Below are 17,288 nucleotides of genomic sequence, written 5' to 3'. Positions count from 1 at the left end.
ATCTCTCCAGCAGAGGGTGTCACTTGGAACCCCAGAATGGGTCCACCACTGAGTTCAGACTTTTTCATGCTCTACTGACAGTTGTAGGCATGGTTTCCAGAAATCTATCTGCCCAGGGATTGAGTTATTCTCGTGGGAGAGCTTTTCCTTAAACACAATGGAAAGGCCATAATTCACATCAAACTCAGCTGAGAAAATAAACCTTTAGTCCCTAGCAGAGCAGTGCTTGCAATCTCTCTCTACCACCAAGAGCTCAGGACCATATTTATTTATTTAAAGACAGGGTCTCATTATGTAGCCTAGGCTGGCCTTGAACTCATGACCCTCCTGCCTCAGTTTTTGAGGACTAGAATTACAGATGTGTACTACCATGCCTGGCTTCTTGCCTTGTATTTTATAAAGATGCAAGGTGACTGGTGTAGCAGAAACAGGACAGATGCTCCTCAAACTCATTTCTTTTTCTTCCTGGTCTCACACCCTCTTGGCACTCACATTTTGTGCCTGAGTTCTAGTCAAGTAAATATGGGCAAAAGTTACCTTTGGCTGCTCCAGGCTGACCAGCAATACAAATGGTCCAGCGGAGGTCACCAAAGTACTGTGGATGTACCTAGACAGAGGAAGCCCAGGTCTCTGATGGGCTGTGAGAAATAGGGGGAATGTGCCTACCCCACCCCCACCATGTGACAGAAGCAGAAATGAAATTGTGTGTCTAAAATCATCAAAACAGTGAGGTTGTTTGTTATAGCAATTCTCCTGGTTGACTCACCAAGTAAAACTGGAAAGCTCTGTCTAATAAAAATATTGCATTTGACCTTGAAGAACAGGCAACCTGGCAGTAGTAATTTTCTAATAAATTATAACTTAAGGTGAAGAGACAGGCACCCTTCTCTATTTCCATTCACTGTAGGGCTTTGACTTTACTGAGGTTTGAACTCGGAGTGCCTCGTGCTTGCTAGGCAAGCCTGAATTTTGAAATTTTAACAGTGCCAAGATATGATGTGGCCTTGATGGTGAGAGATACAGGAAGGAGTCATTTGGAAAAGGCAGAGATGTCCCAGGACCTGGTAGTCCCAGTGTACCAAGAGAGATGGGGGCAGCAGTGGTCCTGGTTCCAAGAAGAAATAGTCTAGTATAAGGAAATGGTCACTATGGCCAGGGGAAGGCAAGCTTTAGATGACCAGATTTGACCTTTTGAGTAAGCACAGCACACTTAGTTTAAGAAATGCTTGGATTATCACAAAGCCAAGCTAGCAAGGATAGATTCCCACTAAAAGTTACTAGAACCCAAGAAGTTGGGCAGGAACACTTCCACTGGAAAGACAGAAGATGCTCTTCTGAAAGCTTAACGATTTAAGAAAAATTATTTCCTCTCTTCACAGCAGGCACAGCTGTCAGTCAGGTTGTGCTGACTCCCCAGTCACCTTTGTTTTAACTTTTATTGAGGCAAGCCAAAGTCAGAGAGCCCCTGGGCATTTATACCGTCCACAGTGACCTCAGTGGGTGTTTTGGCATCAAAGGTATTCACATTCCATGTGATAGCTAAAGAAGAACCCACAAGGATCCCTATTCCTTTGGTCATGGCTTCGAGTTTTTTTCTTGAAAGTGAAAGAAACTGTGTTAAATTTGAGAAACAGGGTTCTAACCTGTGAGTCTTATGTTAAAATGGGTAAATGTTGCAAGATTTCTGGAGGGCACAAGGGAAACAAATGGGGATGAGCTGAGGGAAGCAGTGAGGGAGGGATCCCCAGTATCTGCTTCCCTCCAAAAATCACCTGGATACATCTGGGGTGTTATAAGGAGAGTGAAAATGCCCTGCAGAGGGCATAGGAATCTGAGGGGCTAGAGCTCCCCCATCTACTGGCATGTGACCACTCACACGTTTAGGTGTGTACATGTGAGTGGTTGCATAGGGACCCTTTGGGTAGCCATATAGTTTGGAGTAAATTGTGTGTGTTTAAATTTTCACTGTGTAGCCCAAGTTGGCCTCTAATGCTCCATCCACCTGCCTCAGCCTGCCCAGTGCTGGGATTACAGGTTGCAGTTTTTGATTAAACTTTGAACTGTTCAGTTTTATTTTACTCAGATCACATAAGAAGGGACACTCCTGAATATATATTTTCACTAAGGAAAACAGACATTCTCCTTTCCTCTTAGCCTGTATAACTTGGTTGTTCTGGTCTATCCCCACCTTGTCCTGGAAGTTCAAGTTCTTGTTCTTCTGTAACTAAAACGGACATAATCTACACCCTTCTCATACTTAAAGGTCACTTTTCTGTCTTCGTATCTTAGAATGTGTTCTAACTAGCTAATCTGATACCAGGAAAGCAACTACAGGCTCACTATGACTCATAGAATTTACTTTCTTAGATGACCTACATTGATATAAAATATGGTTTTTAATTAATCTTACTTTCAGAGAAGTGGCAAATAGTAAAAATGGCAACTCTTATAGAATGCTGAAAGAATTAATGTTTAAATTTCTAAACCATTAAATTATTCTTTTATTGTCATTTGCTATTAAATTAGGAATTTAAATTGCTAAGCAAGACATGGTGACACACACCTGCAGTACTTGGGAGGCAGAGGAGGCAAGAGGGTCATGAATTTGAGGCCAGCCTGGGCTACATAGAGAGACCTTCTCTCCAAACCTCCCATAAAAGAAAAATATGAATTTGTTAAAACATTAACAAATTATCAGTCAAAAAGGAGAGTTGACAGTAATGCAACATTAGGTGCAGGGAACAGTTCTAGATGCATTTCATGGTGACATTTAATTCTCAGGATGGCTCTCTGGGGTAGGAATTATTTTATCTCCATTTTGCACATGACGAAACTGAGGCAAGGGGTGATCGAACCACTGACCATAGGTCTTGCAGTGGAAAACGAGATTTGAACTCCGGAGGCCTGGCTCCCAAGCCTGTGCTCTGTGGGAGGGTGATCTTCTCTGTGGGGTGGACCTTGGGAGGGGAACTAGTGCCAGAGTGTCCGAGACAGTACAGTCCTATCTATCTACAGTGCCTCCTGAGGATGCAGAGGTCTCAGCAGTGAGGTTTATCTTGGAGCTTTTGTTCTCACGCTAACATAACAGATCCTGCTTTACTCTTCAATAAAGGGCAAGGCAGGATTAGATAGCCTCTAAGAACACCCCAATTTCAAGATAACATCTTTAGCATTTCTTTTCTTTTGGAGGTACTGGAGTTTGAACTCAGGGCTTTCACCCTTGCTAGGCAGAGGCTCTACCGCTTGAACCACTCCACCAGCCCCATCATCCTTAGCATTTCTGAATTCAAACGCTGATCTCTTGGTGTCTATGGGGAAGAATCCATCGGTTCTTGTCTCGTCGACCTTGCACGCTAGGTGTGGCGGGGTGGGGTGGGGTGTAAGTAGATAGCTGGAAAGACCTGGGGTAAGAAACGAGGGTCAGAGTACTGGGGCGTGGCTGAGGTGGCAGAGCATCTGCCTAGCAAGAGCAAGACCTCAGTTCAAGCCCCTGTATTGGATGAACGGGGAGGGGGAGGAGAGATGGTTAGAGCGCCAGAAAGTTCAGTCTGTACCTAAGAAACAAAAAGAGACACACTGAGCTGTGGGCTTCAAACAGACGGTGCCATTTAATTCTTATAGCAACTTACGAAGGCAGTAGCGTCATCTCCATTTAAAAAATGAGGCTGGGGATGTGACACAACTGATAGAGTACCTAGTGAATACAAGGCCCTGAATTCAAATCCCAGTACCACCAAAAAAATGGAGAAGGAGACGAAAAAAAAGAAGCTGAGGGCTGGGGAAATGACTGAAGTGATAGAGCACTTGCCTAGCAAGTGCAAGGTCCCGAGTTCAAATCCCAGTACATTAAAAAACAAAACAAAACAAAAACCTGAAGGTTAGGCACACTGAGTGACAGGAGATGCACGTGTGGCTTTGCCAGGCCCACGCGTCTCCTTAGATCTGTCATGTCATCCCCACCTCTCGGCAATCATATAGGGCAGTTAGGATCTGGCCCTTTAGACAGATGAGGCCAGTGAGACTCCCAGCGACTAGCCTGCCAGGTGGCTTGTGCCGACGAGTCTCCTCCCCTTGGCCGGGCTCCGGTGGCTCCCACCCCGCCAGGTCGCGGCCCCACGCGCGGCGGGCTGCGAACTACACTTCCCGGCAGCGCGCGGCGCGCGCACGCGCACCGGGGCCTCCGCCATGGCGACAGTGCTGTCCAGGGCGCTCAAGCTCCCGGGTAAGGAGTCGCAGCCTCGATCACGACCATCCTGTCCCCGCCGGGCCTGGGCAGAGGGGGAGGCCAGGGAGGCTCGGGGGCCGGGTTGCAGGCACCCCGAGGTGAGGTGATGAGGGGTCCCTGCATGGCCAGGCGGCGCAGGGGCGCCCGGCCGGGCGGGGGTCGAGGGGCCAGGCGAGTGTCCTTCGCAGGGAGGGGCCGCTGGGGACGCGCGAGGCAGGTGGCGGGCGGGGATGGGGGAGGGGGGCCGCACTGCGCGTGTCGCCGAGGTCGCCAGGTCGCCGAGAGGGGAGCATCTTTCTCCACGCGCCGCCGCCAGGTGCCTCCAGCTGGCTCTGCTGGACCTGCGCGGGCGCCGTGGGCAACGGGACCCCCAAGTAACCTCAGTGACACAGCCTGGCCTCCGAATGACAGGTCTCTTCCTTCCCAGTGTATACAATAGGAAAAATGAGAAGACTGGGGACATGGCTAGTTGGATTGCCCAGGGTCCCAGAATACTGGAGAAGCCTGGCCCTGAAGGTCAACGTTTTTTGGATTCTAGAGCTTTTGGCTCAACTTAGCCTCTGGCTGTTGAGGGTGGGTACCAAAGGAAACCCTTTGGCACCTGTAAATTGCTGATAAGGTATGGGCTATGGCCCCACGATGACTTCCAGAGGTGATTCAGTACTTCGGGCAGAAGCTCCAGCCCTTTTTTGTGATGGGTTTTTCGAGATAGGGTCTTGTGAACTATTTCCCCGGGCTGGCTTCGAACCTCAATCCTCTTTATCTCTGCCTCCTGAGTAGCTAGGATTACAGGCGGGAGCCACCGGCGCCTGGCCCCAAGTCTTCGACTTCCGGAATGGGACTCTACTGTTGGAAACTTGCTCTTTGAATACGATCTGCCCAAGTGTACCTCAAACCTTCAGGCTTTAGAGAAACTTAGGGTTCTACCTAAATAATTTCTCAACATTGTTATAAGCCTTTATTTACTGATAACATGTTAGAGGGAAAAACAGTTGTTTCCCCTAGCATCTTAGAAAGGGTTACTTGGGTGTTGGGTGCATATCCAGACCCAGGCTGTAAGGTCATTGTTAGTCCTCTACCCTGAAACCAGGCTTGAGCCTTGGATGATACTGGATTGGCCATGAATTTGTATTCCTGTCCCCAGACTTCATGACCTCACACAGATTTGTTTTTTCCTCATGGACTCATTGGCACAGTGGAAGGAAAGTTGATAATATCTATTTTGGAATGTGTACACAATAGTAGAATTAAATGAGAGACATGTCCTATCACCTGAGTGTAGCTGAGTGAAGGATGATATCTTCTCAAACGGGTAATAAATGTCAGATATATTTAGCTTTCTTCCCCCCCCTTTAAAGTCCTTGTTTTATTTGTTATTCTCTGGGAATAAGAATGCAAGAAAGAACAATCTTGCTTTAGCAGCCCTGCAGTTTTTTTTTGTGGGCTCACTGAGGCTGGTGTCTCAGTATTTATTCCTTGTATTAACTTGGTCAGCTGACAGTGGAAGTGAAGGATTTCTACAACCTGTGTCTGCAAAACAGTGTGGCCCTGCTCAGGGATAGGATCAATACTTTTAGGCCCAGACACAGTGTCCAGATGTTCTGAGATGTGGTGTGTATTTTTGCCCTTTTCCTGGTCTTTCCCTTGCTCTTTCTCCCTTGCATTTAAAATATAATTTGGCTTTTATATTGGGCAGAAGCTACTTCTAAGGCTGTGCAATGGCTGTTCTCTTTGGGTTACTGTCTTGTATTACCTTAGTTAACTCTTGCACTAATGGAGGCAGAGTAGAGTGGCGACTAAGAGCACCAGGCAGGCTCAAGTTCAAGTCCAGACTTCACCTGATCAGTTACTTAACCGCTGTAAGCTTTGATTTCCTCATGGCTGATGGTGATATTATCATGGTGCCTTCTCTGTGTGCCACACACCCCGCTGCACATTTATCTCCTAGGGTTATTTGGAATAGTGGGAGACATGGATATACTTAGGAGTCTTACCGACTTCCGACTCGTTAGCTGTTGTTATGATCATTATCAATGCCATGATCATTTATGGATGTGGCACCTGAAGGAAGGCCTGATCCCAGAGTGACTCAGTGACAGATCATAGCCACCTGGTGATGAAAGACCAGCTGCTAGAAATGCATTTCATAGGCTCTTGTCCTTTCACTAAGCTCTGGATGGAAAGATGTTTGGCTCACCTGCAAAAACTAAGGTTAATTAGTAGCAGAAGGACAACAACGTGACATTCATAAAGCCTGTAGGACAACTTATCTCTTAGGTATATATTGTTTTTAGGCCATTTTAGAGTTTGAAGGTCAAACACTGAAGGACTATCAGAGCCTTATGTTATTGTTGTGGTTTTTTTATTATGTGAGCTTACAGGGATTATGTGACTCTAGATAAACAAATCCATGTTATGAATTATTTACCTTTAGCTGTCTTGAGATATTACATAGTGTATGTAATTATAGTGTGTGCCATAGTAGAGCGTGTGTTATAGGGGGTATATTTTAGTATATTTTCCTGAGAATGTGTGGGAATGACAGAATTGAATCCTTTCCTACTTATGTTTTCTCTGTATCGTTTTGAAAATGTCATTTAGTCACCATCCTCAGTCTTCCTAGAAGAAAAGCAATAGCTGTGGGAATTTCATTTCTATAAAGTGTTTTGAAGTCAGGGCCCCCTCCCACATTCTTTGCAAACCTTCCATTGATTAAAAATCTGGGTGGTGACTGAAAGCAGCAGAGGGGAGAGTGAGTCTAGGGCCCAAAACTTTGAATCACAGAATTTATGTCTAGGTCCTCAGCTGGAGAATGGCCTAAGGCAAGCTGGGAGACAAACACACTCTCTCTCTTTTTCTTTCTCTTTCTCTCTCTTGTTTCTCCTCTTCTGTGAATAGACAGAAATACATTTAGGACTTCTCTAGCCAAACCTTGCACTCTGTAATAGTTAAGCTGAGGTTGGTCTTTGCACTATTCTGAAAAGCAATGTATTAGTGTAAAAGTAAATACTGTTGATGCCCCCAAAATTGATCAAGAACTGGGCCTAATTTGTAATCTTTTTTTCCTCCCTCCCCAGTTTTATTAGGATATTAGGGGGAGGGACTCATTGTTCTCTTGTGAGAACATAGGACCGTGTCGTGTTCTTGCCTTTGCACTTCAAAGATAACATGGCCCAGTCAGGGTTCTTGGGCGTCACACCGTGGGTGCTTACTCCTCATGGGTGAAAACTTTGTAGCTGTTACTCCACTAATGTTTGTGTGTTACTCTGGGGAAGTCAGCCTGATTTTTTTTTTAATTTCAAGTATTTTTTTATTAGTGTAAATTAGCTGTACAATGGGGTTTCATTGTTATATTTATGTTCATGCATATAATGTACATTGATAAAATTTACCTCCTCTGCTACTCTTGCTTAATTCTCCTTTCTCCTCCCTTTAACAGTTTGGGTTGGGTTTCATTATTCTGTTCTCATACATGCATACATATACATGTAAAATGTACTTGGATTATGTACCCCATCATCCTCTCCTTCCTCCCTCCCCCTCCCACTGGGTTGCACCACCAAATAGCCCCCTTTTTACTATCATGTCATGTTATTATTATTTTAGGTCAAGATACTGCATATGTGTGAAAACGTGATATTTGGTTTTCTGAACTTATCTCATTCAACATGATACTCTCTAGTTCCATCCATTTTCCTGAAATGATATAACTTCATTCTTTATGACTGAGTAATACTCCATTGTGTATATGTACCACCTTTTCTTTATCCACTTATTGGTTGTTGGGAATCTAGGCTGATTCCATAGCTTGCAGCCTGATTTTTGTTGCCATCAATAGGGACTTGCTTCTTTTTCCTTTGGCCTGGCTGTGCATAATCTTCCTTCTTTGTCCTCGAAGTCCAGTGTCTTTACTGAGACAAGCTTCAGTATTGATTTTTCTGTATCATGGCCTCTGTGTATCCTTTATTCTGCAGGTTTAGGTCTTGCTTTATTGCAGAGACTTTTTGGATCTCCTTCAAGTATTGGTTTGGGTTCTGTTTTCTTTTCTGTTCTTCATTTATGCATAGGTCAGCTCACCGTTGTTCTCTATGTCAGTCAATTTCTTTTTAGTCTTTTTCAAGGCTTCAGCTTTTCCATGGGAAACCCACAGAATCTGGTACATATTTTGAATCCAGACTTGCTGTTTGTTGATGGGCCAGCTGCTTAAGTGTCCAACCTCGATTCCTTATCTAGAAAATGGGAGCCAATCATATATCTAACCTCAAAGAGTTGTTACGGAGATTGACTGAGACGAGACATTAAAAGTGCTTGGAAGAGTGTGCAGTAAGTGCTCAGAAACTGCCAGCCTTGTTATTTCTATTTAATTTTGCTAGATTTCTACTAGACTGTCCTTTGTGTTTTCAGCAATGTTTTCTCCTCCTCCTCCTCCTCCTCCTCCTCCTCCTCCTCTTCTTCTTCTTCTTCTTCCTCCTCCCCCTCCCCCTCCTCCTCCTTCTTCTTTCTTTCTTCTTCTTTTCGTTTCAGTGTTACTGAGGCACTCAGTCACTTGATCCACGCCTGTAACCCAACAATGTCTATTCTTTTTGCTTATTCCAAGAAGAATTTCTTCCTTAAAATTGCTTTTTTAATTTCCCACTGTTCTCCCGAGCCCTGCTTTTTTCCTTTCACTCTTTTCTATTGAGTTGTCATTTTCTTCCTGGAGATATTGTCTGTTTATGAGTCCTTATTTCAGAGAAGACTGTTTTTAATCCTTGCCATCCATGGGGAAGCCTCTGTTCATTATGGCTTCCATCTTATGGTGTAACTAGTCCAGCATTTATTCTTCAGTGCATTTTGTTTGCTGTGTTTGTTATAATAACTTCCTGGGCTATTTGTAGAACTCTAGTATTTTGTGGAATGAGTGTAATGATGGTTCCTTTCTAATTATTACTCATATTTAAATGGAGCAGTTTTATATCTAGCTCTTGCTGACATATGGGTAGAGCAGGGACAGGGCAGAGCTGGGGTAGCTGGACGTTAGAATTTCATGTGGGCCTTTCCTTGGATCCCTTCCACCATCTCTCTTGCTCTGTGTATTCCGTCCAGCTGGAAATGCATATTTACTACAGGGCCTTCAGGGGCTCAGATGGTGTTGGGTTCTCTGTGTTGTGCCGGTTTTTACTCTATTACCCCCGAACTTCAAGCTCACCTCTGTTGCTTAAACAGAGCCCACACTCTTTTAAATACTAACTTTGTCTCTCTTTTGTTATTATCCTTCAATCCTGGCATGCCTTTAAGGTCTCTTCCCATTGTTCTACTTATTCCCTTATCACTGCCTAATCACTTTTTTATGTGGAATTATATTCTTTGAATGGCTGTCTGATTTCTTTCTCCTTACTGGGCTCAGGCTGGCAGGATCATCAGCCTCTTTAGAACTGATTACACCTAGCGTTGTTTGTTTAATCTGACACATAGACAGCTTGCTTCTTCTTTCTTTTTCCTACTTTTTTTTTTCAGGTTGCTTCTTATAGAGTTGTGAGCTTACCCTTTTTCTCATTGCCACAGGTCCCCTTTGCCAATGTGATGTTGAATGGGGCTTATAGTATTTTTGTGACCCTAGACTTTGTCTTTCCAAGCAAGAAATTACTAGTTGAGTCATGTGTTTGGGAAGCAAGGGAGAAACCATAACTTGCCAGTTAGAACTGGTAAACCCTACTGTCAAATGCTGGCCTTGAGTCCTGACTTCACCTTAGTGTTTTCTGAGCTTAGGCAACCTACCATTTCTCTATTTTAGTTTTCTTATTGATAAAATGGGAGTAATAATGCCTCCCATATAAGATTGTTGTGCAGATTAAGTGAATTGATACATGTAAAATGCTTGGACCAGTGCCCAGCATGGTAGGCACTAAGTGGATTTCCAGCTACCATCACCATCATCACCACCATCACCATCACCAGTGCCATGGCGGTCAGTTCTGTGAGCTCTGCTTCCTGCTGAAGATCTTTGTGTCTGTGGCTACTTTCACTATGCTTCCTCAACCAGATAAAAGTTTCTCTATATTTGGCAACACTTGTCCATACATTGTAATTTGGGAGTGTGATGTTTCCCTTTTTTTCTGCCTCTCCCCTCTCCCTTCCCTCCCTCTCTTTCTCTCTTTTTTTCCTGGTTTTAAGGAAGTGAATATGACAAAAATGCCTCCCTATACCATCATCACCTAAAAGCATGGAATCTTCTAGAAGGACCAATTCACCAGCAACCATTTTTCAAAGGATGTTTACAAATTACTTTTTATAGATGTATTCACAATTTTCTTCATTTCTATAGCATAAGTAGCCAAGTTCTCTTCCTTACTGCCTGTGATAGCATATGATAACAATGAATTTCCTTTACATTGTCTTGTTACCAGTATTTTATTAGTGGCTTCACTTTGCCAAAGGTGCTGTTTGAGGCTATGTTTGTTACAAGGTAGAAACTGACAAGATTGAATTAAGTAAGTATTGATGCTAAGTTTTTGCTAGGTGCCAAAAATCCAATTGCACAATTACAGGATGGCCTGAGTGTGTGTTAAAACGCTTGTGAGTTTTCGATATGTGATGGGACTGCCAAGAGAACTACCAGGACTTTATATCACAATAATTGATCAGGAGTACTGAGAACACGGTTCTGCCCTCCTGTTCTATGGGCAAGCTGCACCATGGCAGTGCGTTTGGTTCTGGAAACCTTTCCTTAAAAAGCACTGACATATCACGTTGGCTTCAGAAGGGGGTTGACCAGGATGTGGGGACACCTGAGACAGTGCTTCTGCAAGTCATGGGTTGAAAGAGGTGGAGGTGTTTGACCTGGAGATGAGAAATCTGGGTGCAGGCAATGATGGTAACAAACTAATATTTGTTGAGTATGACCTTCAGCCAGGCACAAAGGACCACCAGCGTATTATCTTCTTGAATCCTCATAACGGTCAAGTGAGGCAGGAACAGTTAGCCTATTTCATAAACAGGGGAATTGAGGTTCAATACAGTTAAGCAGTGCAAGGATGCAAGGTTGATAAGAGAAACAACTTTGCCTTTCTGTTTATCCATTTGTGAAGTCTTGAGCTGTTAAATTCTGTATTACATGCTTCTTTTGGTCTACATTTGCAAGTATGTAAAAGGACTTGGGTGTGGAAGTTCAAACCAGGATAGATGCCCAGAAATAGACTCTTCTTCTTTTTATTTATTTATTTTTTTGGCAGTACTAGGGTTTGAACTCAGGATCTCACATGTGGCTAGGCAGGTGCTCAACCACTTGAGCCATTCTGCCAGCCTTCTGTTGTGTTGGGTACTTTTGAGCTAGGGTCTCTTGAATGATTTCTCTGGGCTGGCTTTGAATGGTGTTCTGCCTGGTCTCTGCCTCCATAGTAGCTAGTTTTACAGGTGTGAGTGACTTGCACCTACCTCAGAAATATATTCTTGTGTTGTGTAAAGAATTGTTTCCTAGATGGAGGCCAGGGCTCCCTGATACTGGTCACATTCAGGTGTGTGCTGAGTGACTGCCTGGGAGTGTTTGTAAGGAGGTGTAAATTTAGAGTGGGTTATGTAACCTTCAAAATCTCTTTCAATTCTGAGATTTGGGGATTCTGTGTATGTTTTCCTCTTTGTCAGGTATATTCTTTAAAAAAATGTAAATTGGGATAAACTACAATGCCATAAAACTTACTATCTTAACCATTTTAAGTGTGCGGCTCAATAGTAAGTGCATTCATAGTGCTGTGCAGTCACTCCCCAGACATTTTCATCTTGCAAAATGGAAACTCTGTACCCACTAAACAACAGCCCCTAACTTCCTCCAGATTTGAGAATTTACCGTTTTACTTTCTGTTTCTGTGACCTTGACTACTCCAGATCCCTCACCACACAGTATTTGTCTTCTCCTGACTGACTTATGTCACTTAGCACGATGTTCTCAGGGCCCACCCATGGTGAAGCATACAGCATAGCAGTTCCTTCCTTTTTACGGCTGAATAGTAATCCATCACATGTAAGTAATATGTTTTGTTTAGAGCTAACCTTGCTGTCACAGCTTGTGGCTCTGTTTGTAAATTATTACAGAGACTGTTACCTGGGCTGGATAGGGAGTGGCATGCCCTAATCAATACAGTACAAAACAGATAGCAGGTTAGCCTGCACCATGTCCGCTCTATAACATAACCTGGGAAGAGTAAATTTTGAATTAGGTTCCTAGTAATTGGTTCATTTTCTTGTAATTTGTGATTTAAAAAATCAAATCCAATCCTTATTGGATGAAACAAATAGCTTTTGAAAGGAAAATAAGGAGAAAATTCTAGTTAGACTGTTGTGTCACTCAGTATTAGCTGTGTGTTTCAGGAAGGTACCAAATGCTGTGGAATAATTCTGTGGAAAGTTCGTTTTCTAGCCAAGTGTTTATCATCTTTTGTGTGCTAAACTCTCAACTTTACACTGAAGGTTTTCCTCCACATCTGGTCTCCACATTATGTTTTCTTGCCTCACTGTATGTGTGGAGTAAAGTGAGCCTAACATATGGAAGAACATCACCAGGACCACAGGGACCTGGGGCAGAGACTGTGTCAGGAATGCTTTCTCTTTTTTGGCTGGGTTGTGTTCTCTTTTTAAATATTTCTTCTGAAAATATTTAACAATGGTGTTTATATTAGTAACAGCTTGCCATGTAATTTCCCCCAAAATGAAACTTTTTCCTGGTTATAGCATGGGTGGCCCTGCAAGGGCCAAAAACTGGCTGGGGATGTACCTAAGTCTTTCTGTCTCTCAGATACTCCAAGTTAGCAGACAGGTTAAGTAAAAACAGGGTGCTTACTGTGCAAATCGGCTTTCAGACAAGTCTTCTATCCCCATGTTCCCATCTGATTGCCGCTCCCAGGACACTGGCTCAGAATAGCAGTTCTAAGGTAAACACTGCTTACTGAGACACATTCAGATGGCGTTCAAATCCAGGGCAGTTCTCAGAAGTGAGGCTTTGGTAACACACCTCCAGATGACATCCATCGCTCAACTTTCTAAGTTGTTGCCATAGAAACAATTGGGAAGCCATGAATATGCACTGTGAAAAGCAGCACACAGAGAAGAATTGTTTTAGAAGCTTACCAGGAAAGATTAGGGCGTCACGGATCCAAGAAAATCTAAGGCAGCAGTGAACATCAGGTGTATGGAATAATGACAGAATAGCTACAGCCGTTTCATTAGTCACAGCTCAACAAATTAAAGTTTCTTTAAAAAAAAAAAAACTAAAGATATTGAAACTTGCTAACCCTGTCTTTTCAATTTTCTTTCTTTTAAAAAATATTTTTATTTTTTACTGACACATTATAATTGCATGTATTTATGGGGTACAATGTGACATTTCAATGTGATTAGAACAGGGTAATTGGTATAGCCATCACTTCAAACTTTTATCATTTCTTGTGTTGGGGATATTCAAAATCCTCCCTGCCAGCTATTTTTTAAATATTCAGTTAATTGTCACCAGTCATAGTTACCCTACTGTGCTATAGAGCATTAGAAGTTGTCTTATGCAGCCATATTGCTGGACCTAGTAACCATCCTCTCTCTGTCCCTTTCTTTCCCACACCCTTCCCAGTCTCTGGCAACCACTATTCTAGTTTCTACTTTTTATTTTATTTATTATTATTTTTTTAAATTATCATTGTGCTGAGGGTACATTGTGACATTTACAAAAGTTCTTACAATATATCATAGTTGAATTCACCCCCTCTTATCATTCTCTTTTATCCCTCTTCCCCATTCCTGGAATAGTTTCAACAGGTCTCATTTTTCCTGTACATACTTGTGTGTACAGTATTTGCACTGTACTTTTGAGATCAACTTTTTAGCTTCCATGTGTTAGTGAGATGTGCAGTATTTGTCTTTCTTATTTCTCCTAATAAGAAAGAAGAGACCTGTATTCTGTCCCTATTGCTACATCATTCCCAGTTTTCTTAACCTCATGAAAGCAGTAAGTCTAGAGCACTGAGCTTTTTTTGTCTTTTATCCCTATCACTCTCCTCTTTGCTGGCATCTATTTTTACAGATAGCCAACGATGTTGAAACTCACTATAAACCTAGATTTGTTTTTTGCTTTCTGTGTTTTTCCAAGGTATCTGCAGTTGCCATGGCTTGGTGAGGGTTCTGCCTTATTCTCTGTCCTTCTGTCTTTTCAGGAAAGAAGAGTCCCGACCTGGGGGAGTATGACCCCCTCACCCAGGCTGACAGTGATGAGAGTGAGGATGACCTTGTGCTTAACTTGCAGCAGAAGAATGGAGGGGTCAAGAATGGGAAGAGTCCTCTGGGAGAAGCTCCAGAACCCGACTCAGATGCTGAGGTTGCAGACACTCCAAAGCCACATCTTTCAGAAGTCACCACAGAGGGGTTTCCCTCGGAACCCCTCGGGGGCCTGGAGCAGAAGGCCACCTCCCCCCTGGTGTCATACGTGCGCACATCTGTCTTCCTGCTGACGCTGGGTATCTCCATGGTCTTGGTGCTCCTGTGTGCTTTCCTGATCCCCTGTCCCCCTAGAGACCTGCACAGCACATGGAGCCGCCCCTTGGGCTTTCAGAGAGGTGAGTTGTGGGGTTTTCAGCCCTAAACACGTAAAGCTTTTCGTCTGATTACATACGCGGTTTCCTCCCAGTGTGTGGAGGTGGGTAAGAGGGTAAGATTTGATATGAAGCGAATAGATGGGTTGCTGTACCTACACACTTAGGGCTCACTGCTTTATGGTTTCAGCATTGGACTTAATTAGACCCAGAGAAGTGGGGTCAGTGCGCTGGGCTCCTGCGTGGAGTCAACACTGGATCAGGAGTACGCAAAGCTGCAGGAAGGACTGTTTAGAGAGAAAACCAAGGCTCAAGGGCTGGCCAGACCAGGGCCTGGTGCACCTGAAGGAGCCCAGGCTTTCCCCAAGACTGACCTAATTTAAATTTCCAAATAATGTCATTTCTGTTCTTTCTTGTTTCCAGGGGTCGGGGTGGTGCTGCTGGCGCGATCACGTTCACATCTGCTCCCTTGTCTCCAGTGCCGCAGGGTTGTTGAGCCTCTTGTTTTGGTGTGGGGGTTGTCTCAGCTGCGTGAGCAGTCTGTTCCTGGCACACTGCCCCAGGCTGTCCCAGACCCCTCCACCCCACCATCTTGATCCAGAAGTGCTTCATCCAGGGGCTTCTCTGATCCCAGGGAATTAGGGAAACTAGCTTCTGATGGGCTCTGTGCGCTCAGCTTTGGTTCTCTTGTGCGAAACTTAATTTACATAATATTGATACATAGTATCAAGACTAGCAACATTGTTGGTGCAGCCACTGCAGACATCTGGACAGCACAGTCTCTGTGTGTTCCTCCTGACCTTCTCCCTCCTCTGCCCGCCACAGGTCCACTCTTCTCAATTTTGTGTTGTTTGTTTTTTCTTTAAAGTTTTACCACAGCCCCAGGTACCCCTAAGTGACATTTCATTAATTTTGCCTTGTTTTGACTTCACATCGATGCAGTCCTGTAGTCTTCTGTGAGTTGCTTTTTGTGCGACATAACTTTTTAAATGTGTTTGTGATTAACCCTTATTGACAATTCTAACTGGAATTTATTCATCTTTACTACCACCTAGTTCTCCAAGATATGAATATCCCACAATTTATTTATCTCTTTTACTGTTGATGAACATTTAAGTGACTTCCAGTTTTTTTTTTTTTTTTGATAAATGATGTTGACAAGTACATTCTTGTATGTGTTTCCAGAGGCAATTTATAACAATTTCTCTAAGACATAAGCCTAAAATTGCTGGGTCAGAGGGTGTATGCACGTTCATTTTTAGCAGTTTATTTCAGCTTATCTGCCAAAGTGGTTGGGCCAATTTTGGCTTCTACTTGCACTGTGTGAATTTGTCAAGGCGGGGGGGAGTCCTACTTGTCACTACCAGGAGGGGATGGAAGTTCAGGCTCCCACTGGTCTCTGATGACCCTCTGGTAGGTGGGGAGGAGAGGCGGGGCTGCCTCATTCCTCCTGGGTGTGTAGAGCTGTAGGCTACCCTTGTGTATGCACGGAGGGCCTTGGTACTGCAGGCGACATGACAGTCTTGCCCCCACCCCCCCGCCCCCTGGAACAAGGGAGGGGGTGACCTTGTTACAGCCAGGACAGGGTGGAAGTCCAGACTCCCCAGTCAGCCTGTGCTGTGGGCGGTGGGGCCAGGGCTGTAGTTTTATCATCTGTGTTTGGTTGGAATGGAACAATTATTATCTGAAACTTTCCTGCCTTGCTAGGCTGGGTCTTTCCTTGGGATTTTGACGAGGGAGGCCAGCTCTTCCTGGTGCCTCTTTGTTGGCACCTGTGGCACTTCTGAGCTGGTGAAGACTTCTGCAGCACCCTGTCTGGAACCTATGAGGCTAACGAGCATGCGGGGTGCATCACCTTGCCATTGCTTGGGTTTTGCATTGTCTAGCCCTGCTGCCCCCATCTCATCACCCTTCAGAGTCTTAATATGTTTGTTTTATGTATAATGGCCAGGACTTTGAGATGGACTTAGTGGGGGAGGAGGGAGAAGTGTGTCTATGCTATCTTGTTTGGGAACAGGAAGTTGGCCTATATTCCCTGGGGGTGCTGGCCGTATTCCCTTTGTAACTTAGCAGCAGAGAACTGGTTTGTGGCAGCCTGCTCAGGCCCTTATTTATTTATTTATTTATTTATTTATGTGCACATCAGGTGGGGACCTGTCTCCACTGGAACTGGCTGATGTGAATGGAGACGGCCTGAGGGATGTGCTTCTCTCCTTTATGACACCAAGGAATGGGAGTGCAGGAGGTAAGAGACAACTTCTGTGGCTGCTACAGAGGAGCTGTCTGCCAGGAGGACTCATCAGTTCTCTCTCTCTCTGTACTGCAGAAGAGGGTCTGCAGGGATAGAATGTTACCATGTCACCATGGATCTGTTACACATGCAGAAAATTCCTGCATGTTAAGAACACTCACATCAAGAAACCAGAGCAAGGTATAACTGGAAGGGACTTTTATGCTTACCCAGCCAGTGAAGAAACTGATCCAGAGAGGAAGTGATGTGCCATACCTGCAGTGAC

General features: G+C 44.1%; 1 protein-coding gene across 1 annotated transcript in view; it reads left to right on the top strand.

Moving 5' to 3' along the window:
- Positions 1-4,070: 4,070 nt before the first annotated feature.
- Fam234b (family with sequence similarity 234 member B) overlaps positions 4,071-17,288 on the top strand; it is a 35,168-nt gene continuing 21,950 nt past the window's right edge. The window contains exons 1-3 of the mRNA XM_020169612.2: positions 4,071-4,222; positions 14,398-14,796; positions 16,919-17,017. Coding sequence (XP_020025201.1) covers positions 4,186-4,222; positions 14,398-14,796; positions 16,919-17,017 — 535 coding nt within the window. The 5' untranslated portion in view covers positions 4,071-4,185. The remainder of the gene's footprint in view (positions 4,223-14,397; positions 14,797-16,918; positions 17,018-17,288) is intronic.

The sequence above is a fragment of the Castor canadensis genome, chromosome 6 (assembly GCF_047511655.1).
Source record: "Castor canadensis chromosome 6, mCasCan1.hap1v2, whole genome shotgun sequence".
NCBI lineage: Eukaryota > Metazoa > Chordata > Mammalia > Rodentia > Castoridae > Castor > Castor canadensis.
This window is presented reverse-complemented; position numbering and strand designations above follow the sequence as displayed.